At 44.8% G+C, this 26,173-nt stretch overlaps 1 protein-coding gene across 1 annotated transcript in view; it reads left to right on the top strand.

Annotated features, from left to right (window-relative positions):
- CACNA1B (calcium voltage-gated channel subunit alpha1 B) overlaps window positions 1–25,498 on the top strand; it is a 317,851-nt gene extending 292,353 nt beyond the window's left edge. Inside the window, exons 43-51 of the mRNA XM_060270557.1 lie at window positions 7,539–7,647; window positions 9,376–9,480; window positions 10,487–10,590; window positions 11,000–11,121; window positions 12,572–12,713; window positions 13,870–13,980; window positions 20,534–20,735; window positions 22,182–22,381; window positions 23,657–25,498. Coding sequence (XP_060126540.1) covers window positions 7,539–7,647; window positions 9,376–9,480; window positions 10,487–10,590; window positions 11,000–11,121; window positions 12,572–12,713; window positions 13,870–13,980; window positions 20,534–20,735; window positions 22,182–22,381; window positions 23,657–24,196 — 1,635 coding nt within the window. The 3' untranslated portion in view covers window positions 24,197–25,498. The remainder of the gene's footprint in view (window positions 1–7,538; window positions 7,648–9,375; window positions 9,481–10,486; window positions 10,591–10,999; window positions 11,122–12,571; window positions 12,714–13,869; window positions 13,981–20,533; window positions 20,736–22,181; window positions 22,382–23,656) is intronic.
- Window positions 25,499–26,173: the final 675 nt, after the last annotated feature.

Here is a 26,173-nt window from a genome sequence, read left to right as displayed (position 1 = left end):
AAGCCATTTCAATCCATTTGAGTTTGACACCCCTGTTCTAGTTTGAAACATTCCGCATCTCTGACTAAGTCATTACAGCTGTGGTGCCCATTACACCTTTCTAGCTAGCTGAGTTTCTACCTGTCCATAAATATATTTATATCCTGGTTCATTTTTTGGATTCTACCTGACCCCTTCCTTTTCTGTTTGCATCAAGTAAGAGACCAATAATTCCCTTGTCAAGGCTGTCTTCATGACAACATGTGCTTAGACTTAACAAATCATTAGGGCGCATTGACTCCAGCTCTGTGCTCACTGAAAGCCAACATGTTTCTTCAGAAAAAGCATGTGATACAGTTCTCCTAGGACTGTACTACGGACTGTACTACTTCAGAATGCACTGCCTCTGTAATGCACGGATAGACAAGCTGTGTCCTCCAAGTGTGTTGGGCTACCATTTCCATTAGCCCAAGACAGCACAGTCTCTGGAGTTGTAGTCCAAAACACCTGGAGATTACTTGATCATCTACCCCTGCTATGTAGGTTGAAAACTGATTTTCCATGGCACTACTTTCTGTATTAATGTGTTCAACCCTGGTATACCCATTGTACATTGTACCTGCCTGAGGATGTGGTTCACCCATCAGACTATGGGAGTGACATCCCTGCAGCTTCTCCAGCTCCTCAAACACGCAGGTGCATGGAACTGAAGATTCAGCTACAAATCCTTTAAGGATTGTAGATAGTTCTTGCAGGGGGTGGCGTCACTAGAAAGAAAAGTGCTGCAAACCTTCTTAAACCTTCAGATGTCTGGCCCTTTGCTGGGACAACATATTCTACAGCTCATCTAGGAAAGCCTACTGGGAGCTGCCCAGGGTCCTGAATTGACTGGAATAAACTATGCTAATTGCTACCGCTTCCCCTGGGACCTAAGTCCTAACAGAAGAGGATCTTTGTCTTAAATGAACATGATCCTCTTTGTAGAAGGGAAATTAACTCCTGCAGAGAAAATTTGTTCCTGGAGAGTATGGATGTAAAACAATCCTCCTGTAACTACAGAAACAGTGATTCACCTTTGTTCTAGTGAAAGCAGAGTAAGAGATTCCCATGTTAACAAAACAGCTGCATACTTTTGCATTGGCTTTCTGCAAGAGTCTATTCAGATCAGATCAGGTTTGTTTATTTGTATTTAGTCATCAGACCATCACATAACAAAAGGTTAACATTATGGAAGTAACACAAGGTTACACAAATAGAACTTAACTCAAGTCCAAATACAACTATATGCAACAAAAACAAACTTAAAATTCCAAAGTCCATCTTTGACCAAGCCTCTGGCTGATTGACATCCAATGCCATTTTAAAATGTGTTGGATTACTGGGTTGTTATTTTTATTTTGTTTTTGTTTTTATTATGTATTTTGTGTTTTTATATTGTGTTTTTATGTTGTGAACCACCCTGATACCTGCAGGTATAGGGCAGTATACAGTTTTAAAATAATAATAATTACAATTGCCCCTCTTTTACCAAATATTAATATAAAATAAATTTATGCAAGTCTGAATGAAATTATATAATAAACCAAGATGAATAGAAGCTTTAGAGATATATGACACAGCATTCTATTTTAAGAGACTGACCAATATTTTACATTTCTGAATAAGGATCAGTGTAGAGTTTTAACTTAATTAACTCCCAGCTAATTAGAAGAGGTGGTTCTGAAGGAGAGAGTAAATTAAACATAGGTGACATTGTAAAAGCTTCTTTAAATACACTCTTAAGGAATAAATGCTATAGCATCATTGGCTTTCTTGAGCTCAGTGAACTCACTAATGCATTTTAATTTGCTCCAGATAAGATTTTAATCAATCAGAAAGTGGATTGTGCTCAGTTGTATGATAGTTTTTGCCTCTCAATGTTGCAGTCAAGAATTCAATGAGAAGGCAAGCATGACACAGATGAATTTACATTGATGAACCCAGGATAAGCAAGGTTCAGTTGCATTCATTCAGTAACTCCTTCTTACCATGGCCACTATCTAAGTTCATCACACCATTGATAGGTTCACAAACCCTGTACCCTGTTCAGGGCTTTAGGCCAAGCATCCCCAAACTTCGGCCCTCCAAATTTTTGGACTACAAATCCCATCATCCCTGACCACTGGTCCTCCTAGCTAGGGATCATGGGAGTTGTAGGCCAAAACATCTGGAGGGCTGCAGTTTGGGGGTGCCTGCTTTAGGCTCACAGGGGAAGCAGGTGCAGTGAAAGCTGAATTTCTTCTGGGAGACACACTCAGGTCAAGAGGCAAAACCTTAGTGAATTTTTAACAGACATCAGTGAATTCAGGACCATGGACAGATCCCAAAGGGCACCACTGCCTGTATTGTAGCTATAGCAGGACGTTGTCTCAGCAGAGAGCTAAAGCTTATGTAGGCTGTCAATTGCACTTTGTCCTGCTTCCCTAGGGGAAGCTGACTCTTTTTTAATCATCCCTTGCCCAATTTTGCATCCATTGGCTTCTGAGAGATTGGGAAGATGGAGATGCTGCAGGAGGGCAATGGCAGAAAACAGCACCTACGTAGAGCAGCCTAGACCTCATCCTCTTCTGAGTTATTGTTAGACCCTGGGGCCACAACACTATGAGGAGCAGAGTAATGTTAAAGGCCTTGAAAGCTCAGAGCCCTGTAAGGCTTCTGGCTGTGCATTGGCAGTCATGTCACTGTCAGCAGGCGGAGTCTGGGGAAAATGGTTCCATGGGCCAGATCTGAAACCCTACTGAATCAGCTGAATGAGCAAGGTCCCAATAGAACACGTGCAGCGGATACTTGCAGAAAGTAGAGTTCAGCTGTCCTGCTCATCAGCTGATTGGTAGTAATACTGAAGCCTCAGGCACCTTAAAGCACTACACAGTGTTCATTCAAAGTGCCTGATCAACTAACATCATTGTGACATCAGATGACTGACAGGTGGGTAGCCATACCCCCCTGTCAATTTTGTCCTACAAGATTAATTTGGATAAAAATCTGGCCTGTGGAGTCAAAAGGATACAACTGTGCTCAAAAGTGGTTCACTTAAAAAAAAAACACAACCCTGTCAAAATACAGTAGTACCATAATGAACATAATTTTAAAAAATATAGCACTGCAAAATAATACACAAGATCAATGCATTTAGCCTGCATTAAGTGAGCATAAAGCAAGGATAAATCTCACTAAAAGTTCAAGTAGAAATACCCAAGACTTTGGATCCAAAAGTAGGCCCAAAGCTAATAACAATAGCACCTACCAGTACCCTACCCATCATATACACCTTGGCCCAGATTTCTGTGGGTTATAAAGGCTGTCAGGGCTGGAGGGTGAACTGAGGCAGGTGCAAATAGCCATCCCTTGATAGCAAGCACAGAAGTTTATAGTCAGTGTTAGCCTTACACAGAGTACACCAATTGAAATGAACAAACATGGCTAATTTATAAATTTCAATGGGTCTGTGCCGAGTAAAACCTAGTACAGTACGCTGAAATCCAGACTTTTTTCTCCCCCCATCCTGGTTCCTCCCTATCTTTTTCTGTAGCAACCAAATTCCTATGCCTAGGTGGTCTTTTCTCTTCTAGGACCTTCTTAAGAGCTACAACCTCCCCCTTTATACCTCCTTCTGTTGCCCCATCCCTCTCTGTGCTTGAATGTTCTCCCTACATCTGGCAAGGGCCAATCCCTGCAGAGTCGTCATGCATGACACTTTATCTTGCTTGCCTTGGTGTGCATGTGGGAATATCTTTACAGCTTTGTTCTATGGTTGATAACAGGAGAGCTGCATCCCAGAGATGTGCTGGGGCTTCCCAAAGGGGGTGCTCTTTCTCACCGCAGCATAGTTCCGTTTTTAAAATTAGAATCTGCATTGACTGCATCAAGAAGAGGGTGGGCTTATGCCACATGCTCCACTCAACATCCATGTGTACAGTTAAAGGCATGAAAAGGGTTCTCTGGGGTAGGGATGTTGGAGAATCCCATCAGAAACAGGAGCAAGATTTCTGCAATTTACATGTTCACCCAAGCTAAAATGGGGTCACTGAGGAACAATGGTGGAGATATCAGCATGCTTGAGGAACCCTAAGGCTTTCAGAAGTAAAGGAGAAATAAAGGAAAACATCCTAAGACGGCACATCTGCAAACACCACCATCAAGCACAAGCCCAATGATGACTGAAATTCCTCAGTGGTCATGGAATGTGGAGTGAGAGGAAATATAAAGTGGAAAATGGGGGAGTTAGACTGTCCTTCATTTACCTGGAACCTTGAACTGTTGTGAGAAGTTTATTGGTGATCAATTTGGTAAACTATTGCCTGCACACTTCTCCTTATATCTTCAGTAAGAGGGTGGTAACTTACTCTTAAGGGACCCAGGTGGTGCTGTGGGTTAAACCACAGGGTCTAGGGCTTGCTGATCAGAAGGTCAGCGGTTCGAATCCCTGCAACGGGGTGAGCTCCCTTTGCTCGGTCCCAGCTCCTGCCCACCTGGTGGTTTGAAAGCACGTCAAAGTGCAAGTAGATAAATAGGAACCGCTACAGCGGGAAGGTAAACGGCGTTTCCGTGTGCTGCTCTGGTTTGCCAGAAGCGGCTTTGTCATGCTGGCCACATGACCTGGAAGCTATACGCCGGCTCCCTCGGCCAATAATGTGAGATGAGCGCGCAACCCCAGAGTCGGTCACGACTGGACCTAATGGTCAGGGGCCCCTTTACCTTTAACTTACTCTTAATAAAAGCTGAACAGACAGAGAAAGGGGTGGAATATTTCACACCAGACCTTGTGGCTTACCTGATTTTATGGCAGAGATGGGTAACATGCAACCCTCTGGATATTGTTGGTCTCTCAGTTCTCATCAGCCCCAGTTAGCATGGCCAGTGCTTAGGAATGATGGGAGATGGAGCCCAATGAAACATTGGGAGAGCCACAGGTTTTAAGCCACAAGATGCTAGCAGGTGTAACCAGATTTCTTGTCTTGTGTGGTTTGAGAGAACAGATCTGGATGTTTCCCCACCCCTTTCAAGTAGTTTATGCACATTTAATTGAAAGTGCCCTAAGGCAGAGAAACTCAGTGTTTGACCCTTGTTCACAACATTAACTGGAACAAAGCTTTCTCTCTCGAGTGCGGTTTGGTTGCACTCTTAATGATTTCCTTCCTCTGTCATAAAGGATGGATGAGAAAACTCCAGGGAGGAAACATGTACAGTGAGCACTTAAGAAGCTTCCCTTCTGAGAACCAACCTTTTTTTTTTAATTGTAATAAATATGAATAGGCTTTCCCTATGCAGACACACATTTGACTTGTTAGCCTCTGTCCTGCTTGCCTTCCAAAGCCCAACATGTAAGCAAATCAGCTTCTACTTCAGCTATAGGTTTAGGGCTCCATTAATTGCCATCTTAACCATCTAAGAAATGCTCTGATCACACACAGAGAGAAAGCTGTTGCAGAAGATTCCCTAGATCAAATCTTTCATTCCTTTTTGTGAGTTACCATAAGAAACAAAATCTGGCAATGGGGTGAGCCATGCAGCAGTTCCTCATTCTCACAGGGCTTATTCACACTTAACTTTCCTCTGTACTTTCCAGGCATGGTCCCCACTTTTAAGCTCCATGTCCAAGCAACAATCTGCAGAAAACCCTAAATTCTATTTGTTGCACTTCAGCTTTAAAGACTGGGTTTTTTGTGAGGAAAGCTCTGGGGCAAATAAAATGAGTGCTTGGACCCAGAGCTTTAAAGCACAAACCTTTGCCTGGAAAGAGCAGGGCAAAAAGTAAATGTAGATAAATCCACAGGCAGGAGTTGCTTGGATCTGAATAACAACCTCAGATTACTAACAACACAAAAACCAGGTCTTCTGAGGTTTAGGGGTGGGTATAGGCTTCCTTCTGGCTGATTGATGCTCATTTCCAAGCCCCCCAACTGGATTAGGATACAGCTCTCCTGAGAGAAACACACACACACACACACACACACACACATGCACAAACACACACACTTTTCTTTCACTTCCAAGCATCTTTTCCCCTTTCTTTTCCCCTGTCACTCACTGCAATGGATTCAGTGGGACTGTCTGAGTAAGTTTGGACCATGGGGCTGCATTGAAGAAGGTAGGATTCTGCTGCTAACATTTTCTGTGCTGACGACAGCAAAAAAGTGGGTGGCAAATTAGATCTGTGTTGGGGGGAGTGGTATCTGATGCCTGCCCTCGTTCCATTAATGCAACTGAACTTTCTCTTCTTTCCCCAGGCCCACCCCAGGCCCACCCTAAGATAGTATGTCTCTTGATACAAGTTGATGTAAAACCACAAGCAGGGAAGAGTCCTGTTTATGGGCTTCCCAGAGGCATCTGGCTGGCCACTGTGAAAGCAGAAAGCTGGTCTAAGATGGGTCTTTGGCCTGATCCTGCCGGACCCTCCTTATGTTCTTAGGCCAAAGATTATTATTTTTAAATGCTGGCATGCTGACATTTTTGAAGTACTAAAGCACAGAAAGAAGAGCTGGTCACCCTGTCCATGGAGGGAAATACAGGGTGTGATGGTTTTAAGGTATAGAATGACAGATTTAGGTTATAGCTGAGAGTTTCCAACATGTAAGTGAAACTCAGCATTCATTCATTCATTCATTTTATTTGTATGCTGCTTTTGCACACACAAGGGACCCAGGTGGCGCTGTGGGTTAAACCACTGAGCCTAGGGCTTGCTGATCAGAAGGTTGGCGGTTCGAATCCCTGTGACGGGGTGAGCTCCCGTTGCTTGGTCCCAGCTCCTGCCAACCTAGCAGTTCAAAAGCACATCAAAATGCAAGTAGATAAATAGGAACCGCTACAGCAGGAAGGTAAACGGCGTTTCTGTGTGCTGCTCTGGTTTGCCAGAAGCGGCTTTGTCATGCTGGCCACATGACCTGGAAGCTATACGCCGGCGCCCTCAGCCAATAATGCAAGATGAGCACACAACCCCAGAGTCGGTCATGACTGGACCTAATGGCCAGGCGTCCCTTTACCTTTACCTTTACCTTTGCACACACAAAAAGAAACAATGCTCCAAGCAGCTTACAATAAACAGGGATGCATTTCAAACAAACACTACAAAAACAACTTCATCATAACATAACAAAACAAAAACATAATATACAAAAGCATATTTCAATACTATAAATATAACAAAATTACTTAACCAGCATGCTGCATCCCATAGCAGAAAAACAAGGGAGCTTCACAGTTTCACCTTAGTCCTAGAAACACCCCTCCCATGATGTTGCTCTGTGTTCCTGCAGCAACTTCTTATAAGGGTTCTGGGGTCAAATGGATGTTGGAATATTGGAATCTATGGAGATTGTGGATATTTATTTTCCCCATCTGGGGCTTGTTACCTTACGTCAGCATATGAAAATTTAGCAATGTGGAATGTCAGCTCTTGGTAATCAAGCTTACTCTGGGGAGGAACGAAAATGAGTACTAGAAAATGGGGTGGGCAAGTATGAGGTTTGGGGAGGGGAAAGAAGTTAATCAGCATTGATAGAAGCCTGTCTGTCTCTCAGCGCTTGGTAAGGATGAATATGCCAATCTCAAATGATGACTTGAGCGTCCACTTCACATCTACGCTGATGGCCTTGATCCGCACTGCCCTGGAAATCAAACTTGCATCAGGTGAGACAACAGCAGCTGGCTTAAAAGATCATAATTGTGTGGAAGGAATGAATGGGGAATGGGGATGGAGACTTTGGCCCATACATTTTCAAAATTGATGTATGGAAATGGGCAAATTTCAGATTTAAAGCAAGATATCTGAGCAAATTTCCATTTTACTAGGACCAGGACCTCCAGATGTTGTTGGACTATATTTCCCAGAATCCCTGACCATGTTGGCCTAGGGTCATTGGAACTCTGAGTCAAGAAACATCTGGAGGATCACAAGTTCCATATCCCTGCATTAGCTTCATCAAGTGCAGTGGTAGCACATCTGCTTTGTATGTAGAAGGTCCCTGGTTCAATATTCCATGTCTCCAGAGACAGACCTCCTATCGGAAACATGTAGAACTGTTACCAATCAGTGCAGACTGATCTAAATCAACCAGTGATCTGATTCAGTTCTTTGGTGCATTCTGGAAGGGCTTCTCTCTTCAGAGAAGAAGTAGGAGAGTTGACATTGCCCACAGTCTTCTTCCCCTCCATGGAAGAGGAGATATTCTCTACTATGCCCTCTTGTTCCCTTTTCAAGCTTTCTGCAGAGTAGGAATAATAGCCTTCCTCATAATAATACCCTCCCCACAGAGTAGGAATAATGCCTTTCCTTGGGGCCCTCCAAGAAAGCTGAGTGCTTGCAGATTCAGGGCAGGCAAAAGGAAGTACTTCACATAATAGTTAAGCTATAGGATTTGTTCACACAAAATCTCACGATGGCCACCAACCGAGAGGGGTTTAAAAGAAGCTTATACAAATTCATGGAGGATATGTTTTATCAATGGCTACTCGTCATAACGGCTGGCTATATTACCTCCAGTATCAGAGGCATATCTGAATGTCAGTTATTGCGGACTGTCACACCTTTACTTGGAGTCTGTGACATACAGTTAAGCTAGAGCTGTGATCTCTCAGAGATTGGGCAATATTGCCAGACAAAAGGACATAGCCCTTGTGAAACCAGGGATGTTCCTTGGGGGAGCAGATCTATCAGGTTACACCAGCTCCTTATCTCACGGAAATCCACCATGTGGAATACCGTAGACTCCTCACTGTGGCCAGATTGAACGTCCTCGAATCTGCGGTATTATGGGGAAGGTACAGGGGAGTTCCATATGACCAGAGAACTTGCCATTGGGCCTTGGGAGAGGTAGAGTCCACCAAACATATCCTCCTGAGTTGCCCTTTCTATGTAGATTTAAGGCAATATCTCATAGCCCCATGCCTATCTCTCTATCCAGAGAAAGTCAGGTTGTATATTTGTTGAATAATCCCACTGGGAAAACAGCTTTCTTGGTGGCCAAATTTCTCTTCCTAGCTCTCAAGCGTCGTAAGATTAAAATCGACTGCATTGATGTGGGTTTATCTGTATAGCTTTTATTAGTGCTGCCCATGTTTTATTTTAGTGTTGTTGTTTTTAGATGTCTTAGATATTTTAATCTTGTACTGAGAAATGTATCTTTGCTGACTAACGGTCGAATAAATGATGATGATGATGATGATGATGATAATGATATTGGGAATCATGTGGGCTTCCTGTGGGCTTCCCATTGTGACATCTGGTTGAACACTTCGAGAAAAGGCATATTTTGCTTTATAAGCCTTTGCTCTGGTCCAGCATGGCTCTTCCTTTGGAGGCCTGGTCTGTGAGTGAAACATTTTCTTCCTTTATATCACTTGGCCCGTGCGTGGCAGGGATCCTGCAGCTGCAGTGTGACATCGAGCTGAGGAAGGAGATCTCGCTAGTTTGGCCCAATCTTTCCCCAAAGACCTTGGATCTGCTAGTACCGCCTCATAAACGTGAGTCCCATATTTCCCTTTGTAGCACATTGATGTCATAAGCATTAACATTTACACTGAGAAATGTTTTAGCAGGGATAGGCAAGCTATGGGAACGCTTCAGCAAAGCAAGGGAAAGGGACATCTTCCCGAATTCCTCTTCTTGGTGTGCTTTAAGGGCTTAGGCCCAGGCCTGGTTGTCAGTACTTTATTGCTATATACTAGATGGGAAGATATGGAGAGTAGGAAATAGGTCACTGCGCAAGGGCCTCCACTCTGATCTAGGTATCAATCTGTTACTTTGCAGTGCCGCTGAATTGACTCCTGTGCTTGGGGGGCAGGAGTGAGATGGGGACCTACTTCTCCTTCTCCCAACCCTCCCCCCCGACTGTATTTATTTATTATTACATCCCACCTTTCCTCCAAGGAGTTCAAGATAACATCCATGGTTCTCCTGCTCCCCACCTTATCCTCACAACAACCCTGTGAGGCAAGCTAGTCTGACACTCTAACCACTACACCATATTGTCTTTCCTACACATCTCTGAATTTTGCAAGGCAGTTTCCCAGCCAATGGGTACAAAAATTCATATATTGGGGGAAGGCATGCTTGAAAAGTAGTACATTAGTATTCAATATACTGGGGGAAATTGCTTGCAAAAATCTGTATATTTGGATAAATTGTACACTAAAATGCTGATGAATTTTCATGAGGTCCCATCCCCCCAGCCCAGCCCGAAAATGCAGATGGCTACAGAAATGTGGAGAACTAAATTTAAGATTGGAAATGGGGGGAATAATTTTGTGGTGGCCTCATTTTGATTTTAAACAATAGGTACCAGGCCATCTGAGTTTGGTCTAAGAAATAATTAGGATAGCTCCCCACCCATCCCAGCTCATCAGCATCTAAGATTTCCATTCATACTGACTCCCCTTCCCACTGCCTCCACCTTTCGCTATTCATCAATTCTGCTTAACCCATCTTTTTTCTCTTATTTTGTTTTTCATTTTTTGTTTCTTTGTCCAGCCGAAGCCATGACAGTGGGGAAAGTCTATGCAGCCTTGATGATATTTGACTTCTACAAACAGAACAAGAACACTCGAGATCCCACCCATCCAGCACCTGGACAGGTAAACAGTCTTTTGCACCCTTCACTGCCATTATGTCACTCTGGAGACCAAACTTCACTGACCTGTAGGGGCAGTACAATCAGCTAATAGAAGTGGCTTAGTTTTACCATGGCCTGATGGTTATTGGCTTGTGGTAACATAAAACAAATTACATCTAATCTAGAGGTTACCAGAGCATAGACATCAGAAAATTGCAATAGTTGCTCCTGCTTTTGCCTCTGGCCTCGCCCTCTACTGGTGCTCAGGGTGAAAAGATAAGATTTGTACAGCTTGTTTGCTGAGGGATTTGCCAGGCAGAGGGATAAGGAGGAACCCGTCCAGAACAACTGCCAACCTCTACCTCTGTGGCAGCACTGTATGAATTGTTACTAGAGCATATAATCCTTCCTTCCTTCCTTCCACCTTGCAGACTGGAACTGTGTCCCTTTTCCACCCGTTGAAAGCAGCTCTTGAACAAAGCCAGCCTTCAGTATTCCCCAATGCTTTCCTGCGCCAAAAAAGCTCTGCTTCTCTCAACAATGGAGGTGCCTTGTGAGTACCCAGAATGTTCTCACTATTTTTTGGCTAAATTCTCACTGAAGTGGCAGAGCTGGCTCTGGAGCTGTGCCTATTCAGAGTGTAGGTGGGGTGAAGGAGCTCACCTGATGAATGTGTCTCTGCACACCAAAATTTCGTGCATTTAGAAAACTAGTGCCACAATTATTTTTTTAGCCCAAGGGTGCATAAGCTGTGGTCAATGATCAAGAATTATGGGAATTAAGAGTTCTACAACATATTGAGAGCTACACCTTTCCCCGTTTCCTTTTCTGTCTAACTTGCTCCCTGATATGCTGGTTTTCTAAATGTGGAGATTGATTTCATTTTTTAAGATGGAGCAGCATTCCATCATGTGTGTCCCCACCTGCAGTCTGAAGTTGCATGGCTTGAGCACAGGTTTGCCACCTCAGTGATAACTAGGTCCTTCTTAACCTGCAGCTGCTAACTACTTGACTTTGTGGTTTGTTTGTTCCCTGCAAGGAAGGGTTTCCCCAGCCTGCTTTATCTACAGTATTGCATTATTTAGATATATGTGTTTTATTATGTATAACATGAAATAATACAAACAGCAAATAATGGGTGTCAGTCCCCAGGTATGAAGCAAAATACAGTCATGGTGAGTACAAAGCAGAAAATAATAGCATCAAATCACAGAATTGTAGAGTTGGAAGGAAACCTCAGAGTCATCTGGAATACAGTGGTACCTCTACTTACGATTAACTCTACTTACGAATGTTTCTACTTACGAATGGAGCTCCGTCCGCCATCTTGGATGTGGTTTAGATAGGATTTTTTCTACTTACACATTTTTTCTCCCAATGCATTCCTATGGGATTTGACTTACAAATTTTTTTCGACTTACAAATGTGCGTTCGGAACACATTAAATTCGTAAGTAGAGGTACCACTGTACTGCAACACTGGAATCACAGCTAAAGAATCCCTTACAGAAATAAATATAAACCAGCCATAATCAAAGTATATTTTGGTATGTTTGTCTGTGCATCACTCTACAGCATTGGGTAAGCTTATCAGTCAAAGCCATACCCTATCATACCAGCACTATTTTTGTAGAAAAAGAGGTGCTGGAATTCACCATGAACGTCTCCCTCATTCTCTTAGAATGGCAATGGCACCCACCTGAGAGGTGCCAGAACTAAGTTCCAGGGAGTTCTAGCCAAAACAAGTCCTCTGCATCTTTCCAATGTTACCCTAGCTCCATGCATGCTGCCAGAAGGAGGTGGCTTATAAGGTTCTTACAATACAGATCATTGTTGCAATCTTATGAGTTAGGGGAGCGAAGCTAATCCTGGGTCCATTTCTGTGCTTTTGGACAAGTCCCACCAGAGATGGGGCAATATACCAAGATTTGGGTATACAGCATTGCATTCTTTGCAAGTCCTCTCTCTCTATTTCTCTCTCCCCCCCCCTCCCTTGCATGACAGACCAACGCCAGAGGGAGGAGGAATCAAGGAGTCTGTTTCATGGGGGACTCAACGGACACAGGATGTGTTTTACGAAACGAGGACACCAGCATTTGAGCGTGGCCATTCAGAAGAAATTCCCATTGAACAGACAAGCAAACAGGTGAAGGTTAAATGTACTGTTTGGTACAGGAAGAGCTAATCTGGGCTAATCCCATAAAGCCCTGCTACACCAATGAAATTTACTTTCCAGTCTGCTGTCATCTGGCAGAACAGAACAGCAGGCCTGGTCCAAGAAATGTTGTTCCCTAAAACAAAGGACAAGGCCTCTCCCCCTTCCCATATTCTGTGTACTGAAGCCAGTGCTTGAAAGGGCAATTTAAAAAATGCAAACAATTTCTGACCAAAGGGAAGATACTCCAACACATGCCCACAGCATGTGCCTTGAGGCTTTATCCTGATTACATCATTAGCCCCTAGCCAAACTGGCCAGTTCCTCCTTATAAAGAAGCTGTGGAATCCAGTGTGCCTGAAACTTCCATTTTGTTGTTGTTGTTGTTGTTGTTGAATCCATCTCAGTTTGAAATCTAAAGAAATATTGCATATAGATGCTAAAACAACTTTCCATTGATTACACTGCTTGGAACACCCCATTGCAATTTAATTTATTATGCTATATTGCTTTATACAAGTGAAAGGTGCCCCAAAGTGATTTACAGGCAAATCGAACTGCCAAATTACATAATACAATATCATTGCATAAGAAGATTAAAAATTAACTGGCAGAGAGGCTGGAGCACTCCCGTGCCTTATCTGTGTGCTACTGTAATGGAGTTGGTATCATTACCCTTGCAACTACATTACTGAATCAGTGGTGTAGCATGGGGTGGGGGGTGTCATCGGGTGCATGTTTTGAGGGGGCATGCAAAGGAGCTGTGGAGACAGCTTCCTCACACAACAGCCCAACTATTCAGCCACAGCTCCATTGAATTGTCTTGTGTATAAAAAAGAAGCAACTTTTCATCATTTGGATGATATATCAATATATTTGGAAGTTTGCAAGGAGCCAAACACCACTGAGCTCAGCTGAGCAAGCAGAGGGGCCCTTGATATCTCACCTCTCCCTCTGAGGATGCAGCAAGTCATTTACCATGATTACTGAGAACAAAACTTCTTCTTCTTCTTCTTCTTCTTCTTCTTCTTCTTCTTCTTCTTCTTCTTCTTCTTCTTCTTCTTCTTCTTCTTCTTCTTCTTCTTCTTCTTCTTCTTCTTCGCCAGCTCCCTGCTTACCTCTGTGCTTCTGCCCCTATTTCTCTCAGGTAGTAGAAATGCGAGAGATCAGTCCAACAATGGCCAATGGTGAGCACCAGCCTGGCCTGGAGAGCCAGGGGCGAGCTGCCTCCATGCCCCGCCTGGCAGCAGAAACTCAGGTGAGCGCAGGAGGCTTAACTGGCAATGGAAGACTTGCAGTAAGTCAGCGATTTAACACCTTCTTTCTGTCTGTTTTTTCTGTCACCTGGAAGACCTTTGGGAGGTTTAACAATGTGAGTGCTGCAGTGAGCAATTTGATTATGCATTTACCGACCACATAAATAATTGTGGTGTGGTCTGGAGCAAGCATTCCCCATTACAGGCAGCTTCTCTGAGATCCATCCACAGTCAACAGAAAAGTAACAGGCTCCAGATCCTACTTACTAGGCAACTTTGTTTGCTAGTTTTGTGTATGTAAGTTTGCATCTAATCATAGGGATCCATAACTTTTCATATATCTATCACCAAAAAGCCTGGCCTTCTACAGACTCTGCTTTGTTCAGTAGAAACGGAATTGTACCACATTCTCCCTGAGCCTTCCTGCCTACAGAGCACTCCCCTTTTGCTAAGTTTCTCTCTTTCCACAGTTAAGATACAGCTACACTTACAAACCTAAACCAGTTTCCAAACCTGTTTAGCCACCCCACCAATGTGTTCCAGGAAGGGGCTGGGACATTCTTCCAACATGAATTCTCAGTAACCTCCTGGAACTACAAGTTCTCGTGGTTTTTGTAGAAGATTATTCAATGGCTGAAGGCAACCGCAAACTGTTTTGTGCTCCCAGATATGCTTCCAACCCCAATAGAAAATTATATATATAGAATTGACATGAATCCTGTGGCATAATTAGGTTCAGTAGGTAAGTAAGCTAGAGTTTTCTAGCTAGCAAGAAGTGGTGGGTACATAGTCCACTGCATGTTGGATCCCCTAACAGTAACTCAGGGCTCATCCACAGCTTTTGTCTGTGCCACATTATCTAAGTCTGTGACTAAGCAGGACTTTTTTAGTCCCACCACTTTCCCCATGAAAACACACAGTTTACTGCTGAATCATAACAAACATCAATACATGTAAACACAGTTGCCGTATTTTCCAATTCAGCAATGGGACAAAAAAACAAAACCCTCCTGCTCAAACCCAGATCTAAAAATCTCAGACCTGTCCCTAGAAAGCATGGCTCAGACTGAAGTATGGGTGAGCTCTCAGTATTGGTTAAAAAGTAATGTGAAGCATAACACGGGTACCCTACACAGGTCTGAACAGCGCTTGGGCTGAATAATGCATAAAAGCAGAGCTCAGAAGTTGCTTCAGCAGCAGTTATTGCCAGACTGAGCCACATATAAGATCTGTAACTTAGTACCACCTGACTTCACAGGACAAGAGGATCATGGGATGCTGTGGCAAACGCACAGTTAGAATAAGGAATGATTCACCAACTGATTCTATTGAAGGTGGTCATTGATTTAATTCTAGCTGTGAAACTCTCCTGATTTCAGTTGCATTTCCCAAATCTAATTACCTACTAAGGATCATCTGCCTTAATAAGAGCACCAGAAACATTTCATCTGCAGGATATATATATATTTAATCCTCCTCTTGTGCTTAGATAATGCAGCCTCAATCATCACCAGTGTGACTGAGCATTGTCTAGTCTTTCATTTCACACACCATTCCATCATTGACACATGGCTGGTGATCATTCTCCAGCTGCGCTTGGACCACTTCACTTCTCAACCTAGACAACAGGATGTCACTGCCCTGGATTCCTTCAGCTAGAATTAGAGATGTTGAAAACTTGCATTTCTTCACTTAAAATGAGGAAAGCTCATCATTCTGACCTCATATGCATGTATTCTCCAAAGGAACAAGACAACATTATGCTGTCTCTCAAACCTCTCATTCCCTTTCTTCAACACAGCCCACCACACCCCTGAGATCCACTTGCTTACCTCCTTGCCTTTCAGTGATGACAAGCAGGAAGTTTTGCATTGCAGTCTACCATGAGCAATTGGGCTTGGGAAATGTAGTTTCCCAAGGACCACAAACACCCACAGCAAGGGTGGGATCTCTCATTTGCTACCACTGGAGCAACAGAAAAGTTGGGAGAGTTGGGAGTGGGTGGGAAGGGTGGCTAGAGGGTCATAGGTGAGTGGAAATCTATAACAGAACAGAGCTGACATTTCTCAGAATACATTTTTTTTTTCTGAGAAACATCTTTTCTGAGACAGTTTCTGAGATTTTTTCTCTCTCACACTTTGAAAAAGGCCAAATACTCCCCAACTCTTTTCTTGTGGAAGCTGCCATTCCTACCCCCCACATCCCTTAGGGGAAAAACGAATGCTGCTCTGGCGATTGCTAATGGTGACCTCTGTCCCCAATATTTCCTCCTGCACCTAGAGGAATTTAGCTGAATCCTCATCCCCTGGGTTGTGTGTCCATGCGTAGGGTAGAAATTTTAAGAGGTCTCCATCTCATGCTCAAAGCCATGATTTCCTTATGATTTCTCCCTTCCTACATCATGCTAGAGCATGGTTGAGAACTTATAGTCTGTCACATGTCGGTGGAGTCCAGCTCTCATTAACCCCAGCAAAAGGGACCAGTTGCAGCCCCGTAAGGTTTGGAGGGCTGTATGTATAATGGGAGAGAGTGAGCAGAGAAGGGGTTAAAGAGCAGCTGCTGGTACTCCATCTCCTTCCCAACACCACCCCAGATTGAGCCAAATAGGAAACCAGTGATGGGAAGGAGCAGGGGGAGCTTCTGCAACTGAGCATTTTCCAGGGACTTTATTAAGCAGTGCCTCCCAGTGCATTGTGGTGCACCTGAGCAAGTGACCAACAGTGCTGTCCCCTGGCCCTGAGACCTGAGTTTCAGAAACTTTGCCATCTGTTAATATTCTGCATGAGTTGGGTGTAAGGCCTCCCTCTGGAGCAGGGATGGGGATCTCTGGCTCTCCAGACATTGCTGGACTCCAACCCCCATCAGCCCCAGCCAACATGCTTGAAAGGGTAGGGTGATGGGAAATATAGCCCTCTGACAACTAGACGGGCCACCCTGTTGGATGTCAATTTATAGGTCATGTCCCATGCTGGTTGAGTTGGAGTGTGTAAATTGTAGTTCCAGCAACACTTAGAAGGGCCATGGGTATCCACAAACATGCTTCAGAGAAGTCTGAGGAGATCTAACCTCGCTTTCTTCCACTGGAAGTTCCATTTGAATAACCAGTCACCAATCTTGACTCCTCACCAAGTTCCATGGATAACGTTTGACTAACACCCATTTCTGTCTCTTGTCTCTTATTCATTCCCCCTCCCCTTTACCTGATTGTCGCCCCTCTCTGGTTGCCCCCTCGTCCCCGCCCTTTCTTCCCCACCTCTCCATCATCTCGTCTGCCGCACGCACCTGCTGTGATGTCTGACAATGGCTGTGCTGGTGGGGGCTGCTTCCAATATATTTTCTGTCCGAATTTCTTGCAGAGAGGCAAAGTGCGGTCACCGGGGCGTTACCTGGCAGTATGTAGCTTGCTTGAACTTAAAAGTCGTATCCTCATTAAAGTCTGTTCAATGAAGGGTGGGGAAGGCTTTTTCTTTGGGGCAACGTCCCCAGGGGCCACATGCAAGTGGTGTGTGGGACCAGAGGCAAGTAAGTAAGTAAGAGTTGTTGGAGTTAAAAGACACATTCCAGCCAGGCAAACACACTCAAGGAGAGTATGAAGCAGGAGGAGTGAGGGGTATGGCCTGGGGAGCATCACAGGGGCCAGATGAAAAGGCTTAGAGGGCTGCATTTGCACCCCAGGCGTCAACTCTCACTTTTAGCTCCCCTTTCACCCCTTGGGATGGCAATCTTCCATCATAATGAAATGTGTTCTGATTGTGCTGGTAGTGCTCCAAGCTAGGTTGCATCTAGCTGCTATTTAAATTTCCCACAATTCCTCAGAGCGATGGTAGGTAAAGGCCTTGCAGGAAAGTTGAATGGTGACCATGTCCAGCCATCCATCCTAAGGACATGTGGAATGCTGCTGTTCAGGATTCCAGTAACTCCATTCTATTTCCTGCTTTTCCAGGTTTTTCCCCCCATGCCAGCCAGCGTGTGGTGGTCACAATGCATGATCAGCCTCATTGGGCTGCTATTTGGCCCTCCTCCTCTCACAATAGAACTTCCCAACGCCCCTCTCTATATCTATATTTGTGTGCTTCTGCCGACTCTCAAGATTTATTTATTTATTTCATATATTTCTGTGCCACTTAACAGTCTTTAAGGGGGATGAGATTTTCCCTAAGCTCGTTGGCTACCTCATTCTTGTCCATGGGTTGTGCCATTTTGGTTTCATGAATAACAACGCTCACATGCTGACCATTGGGAAGAGGGGGAGAGGGATAAACAAAATCTCTTAAGTGGTTTAAATGATGTCCCAGCTGCACTGAAGTGGCGCGTGGATAAGTGATTGGGGTGAGCATCCTTTTTGGGAGTTGTGTGTTTATAACTTTTAATGCAGATTTTCACAAATTGGGAAAATGTCTGACATGTACCGCAGGCTGTCTGGGAGTAAGTCACTCTTCGGGCTTCAGTTACTCCTGGCCTTCAGCCCTAGCACAACTTCAAAATCTAAGATCATTCCTGGAATATATCATATAAATAAAGGCCCTTCCAGGCTGCACTATACCTTTAGAGCAGTATCATACCAATTTGAATAGTCATGGCTTCCCTCAAAGGATCCTGGGAATTCTAATGTGTGTTAAGGGTGCTAAGAGTTGTTAGGAGACATCCATATTCCCCTCACAGAGCTACAATTCCCAGAGTTCCCTGGGAAGAGGGTTTGATTGCTAAACCACTCTGAGAATGTCAGAAAACCGGGGTCTTCTAACACCCTTAACACTCTACAGTGCCCAGTATTCTTTGGGGGAAGCCACAACTGTTTAAAGTGGTATGATACATCTATAAGTATATGGTGCAGATGGGGCCTGACTATAGCACTGTGGCTGCTGTTCATTCCAGTGTGGGAGTTTTGGATCTCTGTTTTTTGGAAGTTGATAGTTCTTTTACAATGACGGGATGTGTTTGGATTCAGAAAAAGTCTGTGGCTGTAGTCACACCCCTTCTATGGGTTCCTTCCTCCAACCAGCAAGCATCAGAGGTACGAGCAGGCAGACGTATTTGAATCAAACACCTGGCATTCCAGATTTCTCTTGGAGATTAGACAAGCAGAAATTTATCAAGTTCCCTGTTTTTGGTCTTAGTTAGGAATACCCTCCTGTCAAAAAGAAAAGTGGGGAGGGAGTATAATTACAGAAGCATTTCAGTTCTTTCACAAAATATTGCATGCATTCATTCATTACTTATTTTTGTGATAGAAGAAAAAGTGGTTTGATCACTGCAATATTCTGGAATAGCAAAGGAATTATCATGATGGCATGTGGAAGAGTGTGGAAAAAATAGAAAGAAAGAAACCAGAGTTCTAGTTTCATAAAGAGTTCATCAGGAACGTCCCTAGGAGCATATTGAGTTGCCCCTGAGAAGTGGAGTGCATTCTCTGTCCCACTGAATAAGTGCAGAGAAAACCCCCACATGTCAGGAAAAAGGGAGCAAGGCCTTCCCAGCATCCCTTCCCCCCACCCCTTTGACATTAAGAACTGAATGTGAATGTGATTATGTTTCCTTTGCAAGTAAAAATACATTAGACTGCAACTTGGTGCTCTTGTCTTGGCCTGGGCAGATCCTCCTTCCACAAGTGCTGTGAGAGACTCGGAATGAGAGTATACCCATGGAGTGCTGGCTTTGAAAAAGGATGTTGAACACCTGTAGCCTTCCATATGTTGTTGGGCTCCAACTCCAATCAGACCAAATTACAGTGGTGCCTCGCTAGACGAATTTAATTCGTTCCACGGGTCTTTTCTTATAACGAAAAATTCGTCTAGCGAATCCCATAGGAATGCATTGAATTTATTTATTTATTTATTTGCCCATAGGAACGCATTAATTGAATTTCAATGCATTCCTATGGGAAACTGCAATTCGCTAGACGAATTTTTCGTAAAACGGATTTGTCTAGCGAGGCAACCTCCGCTCGAAAAATCCTTTCGTCAAGCGGAAATTTCGTTAAGCAGGGCATTCGTTAAGTGAGGCACCACTGTATTTGTAATTCTTCTAGTCCAGCAACATATGGAGGGCCACAGGTCTCCTCCTCACTGTGATATAGGAAAAAATAAGTCTCTCCACCTCTGCCCTGAAAGAACAAGTAGATGAGAAGGAAAGCCTCTCTTGGCCCATTTAGTCCAGCATTCTGTTCTTTCAGCAGCTGACCAGATGCCCGTTGTGGGGATCCCACAAGTGGAGCCTAAGTGCAACAGCACTTTCTTCCCACATGTGATTTTCAGCAAGTGATATTCAGAGGCATACTGACTCCAACAGCAGAGGTCGAACATAGCCTTCTCCTCCTCCGTGAATCTGCCCAGTACTTTTAAAAAGGCATTTAAGCTGGTGGCACTTGCCGTATCTTGTGAAAAGCGAATTTGATAGGTTAACAATGTGCTGCCCACCTCCCTGTTGTTGCCTTTAAGGGATGGAAAGAGGGTGCTGCGCCGTGGAGGAGGGAGGCTACCACACTGAACCAACAACTACATTGCGCTCTCTTCTTTCCCCTTCCTCACCCCAACCTCACCCTGCCTTTGTCCACAGCCCATCCCAGACACAAGCCCCATGAAGCGTTCCATCTCCACACTGAACCCACAGCGTCCCCATGCCACACACCTCTACGAGCATTCCCGGCCAGTGGAGCACACCCACCACCACCACCACCACCGCTGCCACAGGCGGAAAGAGAGGAAACAGAAGTCTATCGACAAACCACCCAACCACCTGGCTGATGGCGATGCTGCAGGTGAGGGTTGTACAGAGAGAGAGAGAGAGAGTTCTAAGCTTTGTTTATCTGTCTATTTGAAGTGTGATTTCCTTTCGTCCACTTTTCAGTACCTAAAAAAAAGGGGGTGATTGTGTGCTTACATTTCACTACAAACAAGACAGACTGAACGCATAGCCTTCGTTACCTATCTTTAGGAACCAGGGAATTTTTTTCCTCTTCAACCAGGTGTTTGTGTGATTAACATTCTGTGGCTTCTTAACTGTGTTTGTGGGAGGATGGTTAATGCTTTGTTTTTGTTTTATTACATATTTTGTCTTCTCATTTCACATCTTTCTGTTGTGAACTTCCCCGAGGTCTTCAGATGAAGGCACTATAATAATAATAACAATAATAACAACAACAACAAGTACAAGTACAACAACAGCAACCATATTTTATAAAGGAGGAACATAAAAAGAAAATGGACTGGGAGGGAGGAGGAAAGATAACTCAGGTACAGGTTTATAGGTTGCAGTGGCGGAGCTTCATGCTCCGGCACCGGGGGGCAGACAGCAGGCGGGTGTAGGGCTGGTGCGAGTCCTGTGGGCGTGGCACGCCACCTGCAGGGGCATGGTGCCCAGTGTGGGGGGGGGCAGCCACGATGGCACCCCACGGGGATCACGCTGCCGGGGGTGGTGCGCTTCCCCTGCACTCCTGTTCCTCCGCCAGTGATAGGTTGCAAGTTCTTCCAATGGCCAGCTGGTATGAAAGAGTTCAAGGGGAGGGGTGAAAAGTTGCTGGTGTTGTATCCAATGTTTGTCCTCCTCAGCATAGATCCATTGAAATAAATACACCTAAGTTAGTCAATTGCATTATTTTCAGTGGGTCTCCTCTGAGTAGAACTAACATTGGGTGCAATTCCTGATCTCTCAGCTGAGCCAATGGAGTAGCTCTGATTCCCTTCCTTTCTCTACCTCCCTTTGCTATACTCTGATAGGATGGCTGCTGTCAGGTGATGTTCTTATGATTATTGTCAGGGCTAGTACACTGTCACACCTGCAAGAGTCCAGATTCTGTACCTCCTCCACCTCCTGCAAAATTATGTAAGCAATGGATATACCATACACACTGGGCATCCTGGGTATTTCTGTGTCATCCCAATTTAGTTTGGGTCATGGCCAGGGCTTTCTTGGTGGTGGTGCCCCATTTATGGAATTCCCTTAAGAAAGCTGCCTGACAGCCGCTTTTTATTTAGGGAAAGCTCAATTTTAGGGCATCTGCTTTGCAGGAGGTACAAACCATGGTATCTCCAGGCAGGGTTTACAGAGAACCCACTGTAAAACCCTGAATAACGGCTGCCAGTTAAGGCAGGCAGTACTCATTTAGGCCTACATTTAAGGCATGTTCCCATGTTTCTATGGGAAGCAAGATGCTATCAGATGGGGCCTCTGACACCACTGGGATTCCTTTTTGTTTGATGAGTAGGTGAGGCAACTTCCAAAACCAAAAAGCAGGAGAGGGGCCGGTCCCAGGAGCGGAAACTTCACTCCTCTTCATCCTCTGAAAAGCAACGCTTTTACTCCTGCGACCGATATGGGAGCAGAGACCACTCACAGCCCAAGTTATCAGAGCGCAGTCGGCCAACGTCGCCCAATGGAGGGCAAGAGCATGGAACACAGAAACAGGTGAGGAGCCAGAAGGAGGGTGGGAAGAGGGTGGTGGGTACCTTCTACAGATGACTGAGCAACAGATGCCTTGGCCTTTGTCAGAGCTTCAGGAGCTCATGTACAAATTTTTGACATTTGCCTTAACTTCATGTGGTTGGAGACATCCTGAAGGGAGAGAAGAAGGCTGGTTGGGCAGCAGGTAATGATTGGATCACTGTTGCCCTCGTGTTTGCTTGTACACTTGTGATTCACTCCTTTTTGGTGGAAGAAAGTGGGTTGTAATTTACCCCCCCCCCAATAGCTGCCAAGTTATCCCTTTTTTTAAGGGATTTTCCCTTATGCTGAATAGGCTTCCTCGCGAGAAAAGGAAAAACTTGGCAGCTATGCCCCCCCCTCCGCAAAAAAATAAAATAAAAAAATTTGGGGGAGCCAAAAATGATGGAGCAATAAAAGGGTGTGGTTAAGGCCCTTGCAAGTGAGCAATTGAAACCTATAGCAAGAGCAATCTGCCCCCCCCCACCAGCAGCCCACTGGTCAGGGAGAAGGAGGGAGAAAGGGTGGCATAAAGAAAAAGGTGGCTCTGCCCATTTAAAGCTATGGCTCTGCCCGTCAGTGGTTCAGCCCTGCTGATTGCAAGAAGATGTTTTTGTTTTGAAAAGTTTTTCCAGCTGGATCGTGGAGAGGCATAGAATTGCATAGTCTCTGTATTGAGTGTTTACTTGTATTGTGCTTTAAACCTATTCTTAGCTGTTTTAGTGTATGGTTGTGAATCACATTGAAATTTATCTGAAAGGTGGTTCATAAGTTAAATTTGAGAAGGCTGAGCAAACAAGTCCCATAATGTTCAGTAATGCTTCTGAGCGTGAAGCAAATCTATTGGGCTTTTGAGGCATGTGGGAGGATTTTGTTGGTCACCTTGCCATTCCCATTTGCCCCAGAACTGTCTGCTCTCCTACGTTGTCACACTAACCCACTGGATGTTTCCCCCCCCCCATTTGGAATCCTTTCCTTCTCCAGCCCTTTTGATTTCCTGGGTCTATACCTCTGTTCCAGATTGCTCCTTAACACAGTCGTTCCCCGACTGCACGTCTAAACTCTCTCTTTCCATTTTCTTTCATCTTGTAACATATTTCCCCCCACCCTTCCTTTCATGTCACTTGATCTTCTGTTGCTTGGCCCCCCACTATCACCTACCCTGCCATACACCTCTGAGTTTGTCTGGTGTTCCCCCTCCCCTTCGTTGTTCTTTTTTTTCTTTTTTTGTTCATTTGCTTTGTTCCAATTTTCATGTAGGGCAGTGGTTCAGTTAATGAGAGCCCCTTGCTGTCAACGTCGGGTGCAAGCACCCCGTCCCGTGGCCGGAGACAACTGCCGCAGACCCCACTGACCCCACGCCCCAGCATCACGTACAAGACTGCCAACTCGTCGCCTGTGCACTTCTCCAGTTTCCAGACTGGCCTGCCAACTTTCTCCCCGGGACGCTTGAGCCGGGGTCTCTCTGAGCACAACGCTTTGCTGCATGGTGACTCCCAGGGCCCTTCGCAGCCCCTGATGGCCCGGATTGGCTCAGACCCTTACCTGGGGCACCGGGAAGACGGTGACAGTCCTTACCATGTTGTGCCTGAGGACACACTCACTTTTGAGGAGGCTGTGGCCACCAATTCAGGACGGTCATCCCGGACTTCTTACGTCTCCTCCCTGACGTCCCAGTCCCACCAAATCCGTAGAGTCCCCAATGGATACCATTATACATTGGGCCTCAGTGCTGGCCCTGGGACCAGCACCAGAGCACGTAGCTATTACCATGAACGTGATGAAGATGACTGGTGCTAGCAGGAGAAAAAAGCCGGAGTTCTTGCACACGAAACTGATGAATATTATCCATAAAGCTCTGTGTTTATGTGTGCACACATATGTTCTGCCCCACAGCTTCAGGGCTGGAGGGATAAAGAGGAGGGAAGAAGTGCCTCCTCATGGAACACACACACACACACACACACACACCCCAAAATGAAGAAGACTTGTCTCTGTGCATGCGCACAATGCTGTTAAGAGACGACGCCTCTCTCTCATACTGAAACCTACCTGCCCTTTAGTGCTAGAAGGCCCTGGATCAGTAGGAATTGCTGTTCTTTGGAAGGACAGGGCAAGGGAGATATCTTGCTCCTCTCTTGCTGCATTGCAGTTAACATCACCCTCTCCTTTCCCAACAATAAAACTGTAAGATAAGCAAAAGACCCAGAGAGAAAACCAAAAACTGTTGAACTTTCTGGGACTGGAGCATCGTGCAGTTTTGGATATTATGAGAGGGGAAGGAAGGGACAGTCACAGTTACAAACAGAACCTATCATTTCTCTTGTCCACACTTTAAGAGGCAAAAATCACCCAATGACGGCATTGGACTCGACATTTGGCAAGACAACACCTTTTCAAGGGAGCCAGCAATGCAGCCTTTCAGATGACAGAAGCCGCCATGCTACCGTCTGGGACTACTTTGAATGGTTTGACTTCCCATTGACTTTTTGGAAAGCACCCCCTTCACTTGGGAGAGGAGAGCTGTTTGGCAGGCAAGGGTGGCTCCTAGCCTGCTGCTGCTGCTCCCAACTTAAAAATCAGTTCCTCTGTTTTGGATGTGATATGCCCCCTTTCATAATTTTGTCTTGTTTACAATCAAAGCATGAGAGAGAGAGAGAGAGAGAGAGAGAGAGAGAGAGAGAGAGAGAGAGAGAGAGAGAAGGGTGAGGTCTGCAAAAGAAAATGTGTCATTTGGTTTTATATTGAGCTGTTAGATAAACTAACTTTTCATTGTGTGCATTTTTTTTGTAAATTGTACAGTAAAAGAAGAAGAAAAAACAAACAAACAAAACCAAGAGTCCTCCACTGTAGAGAACTAGTCCTATTGTCATTCCAGCTCCACTGTTGTTTCATACTGAAGGCGCCAATTCTTCACTACTAAGTGCCTGATCTTAGGAATCTCTCATGGTGAAGATGCAATCTCTTGTTCCCGCTGCATCAGGAGGATGCATGTGGTGGAGCGGGGTGACCCACAAGGAGGGTTAGAAATGCTTCAAGCATTGACCAATGCTGAGTCAATATTTCCACATAGATTGGAAGGCGGTCAAGTACAAAATTCTGTGTGCGGGTTTTTTTTCAAATCCTCTTGTGGGGGGTGGGTGGGTGCAGGGATATTAGAGAGATTTCAACAAGCATCAAGCAACAGGGGCAAATGTTCTTCTGCCAAAAGCAGGACCCTACTGCTCTACACATCTAAGTCTTAACTTGGTTACAGAAGCTCTGGTTGCTCTTCATAGCACATTGTTGGGTGCTGAAGACAATTGAAGAGACTTGTGATTATTGTCCTTTTTTGTGGTGGTGGTGGTGGTGGTGGTGAACAAAAAAGCCCCAAGGGAAAACCCTAATTCTGATTCTCAGGGATGAGATTTCTGCTCTTTTTGTCTGTGTGTGTGTGTTGCTCTGCATCAGGTGCTTGTTTCCGTGTGTGTGTGCGCGCACACGCGCTTGAGCACTTTCATGGAAAGCTAAAACATTGTTATTCAAAAAACAAACGAACAAAACTAAAACACCTGCACATAACAAAGCTGAAAGACCCAGCCCAACCTCAAGAGGTCACCATTCTATGTTTTGAGAGTGAGCAGAGGAGAAAGGCAGTGATAAGGAAAGAGACTTGAAGGGAAAAGTTACCCCATTACAAGCAAGACAAGAAGCTGTCATATACGAGTACTAAGCAGCAGCTCTCTGGTGTTTCAGGCGGGAGGGAAGTTTCTCTCCCAGTCCTACCTGGAGATGCCA

The sequence above is a fragment of the Zootoca vivipara genome, chromosome Z, assembly GCF_963506605.1.
Source record: "Zootoca vivipara chromosome Z, rZooViv1.1, whole genome shotgun sequence".
NCBI classification, from domain to species: Eukaryota; Metazoa; Chordata; class Lepidosauria; order Squamata; family Lacertidae; genus Zootoca; species Zootoca vivipara.
This window is presented reverse-complemented; position numbering and strand designations above follow the sequence as displayed.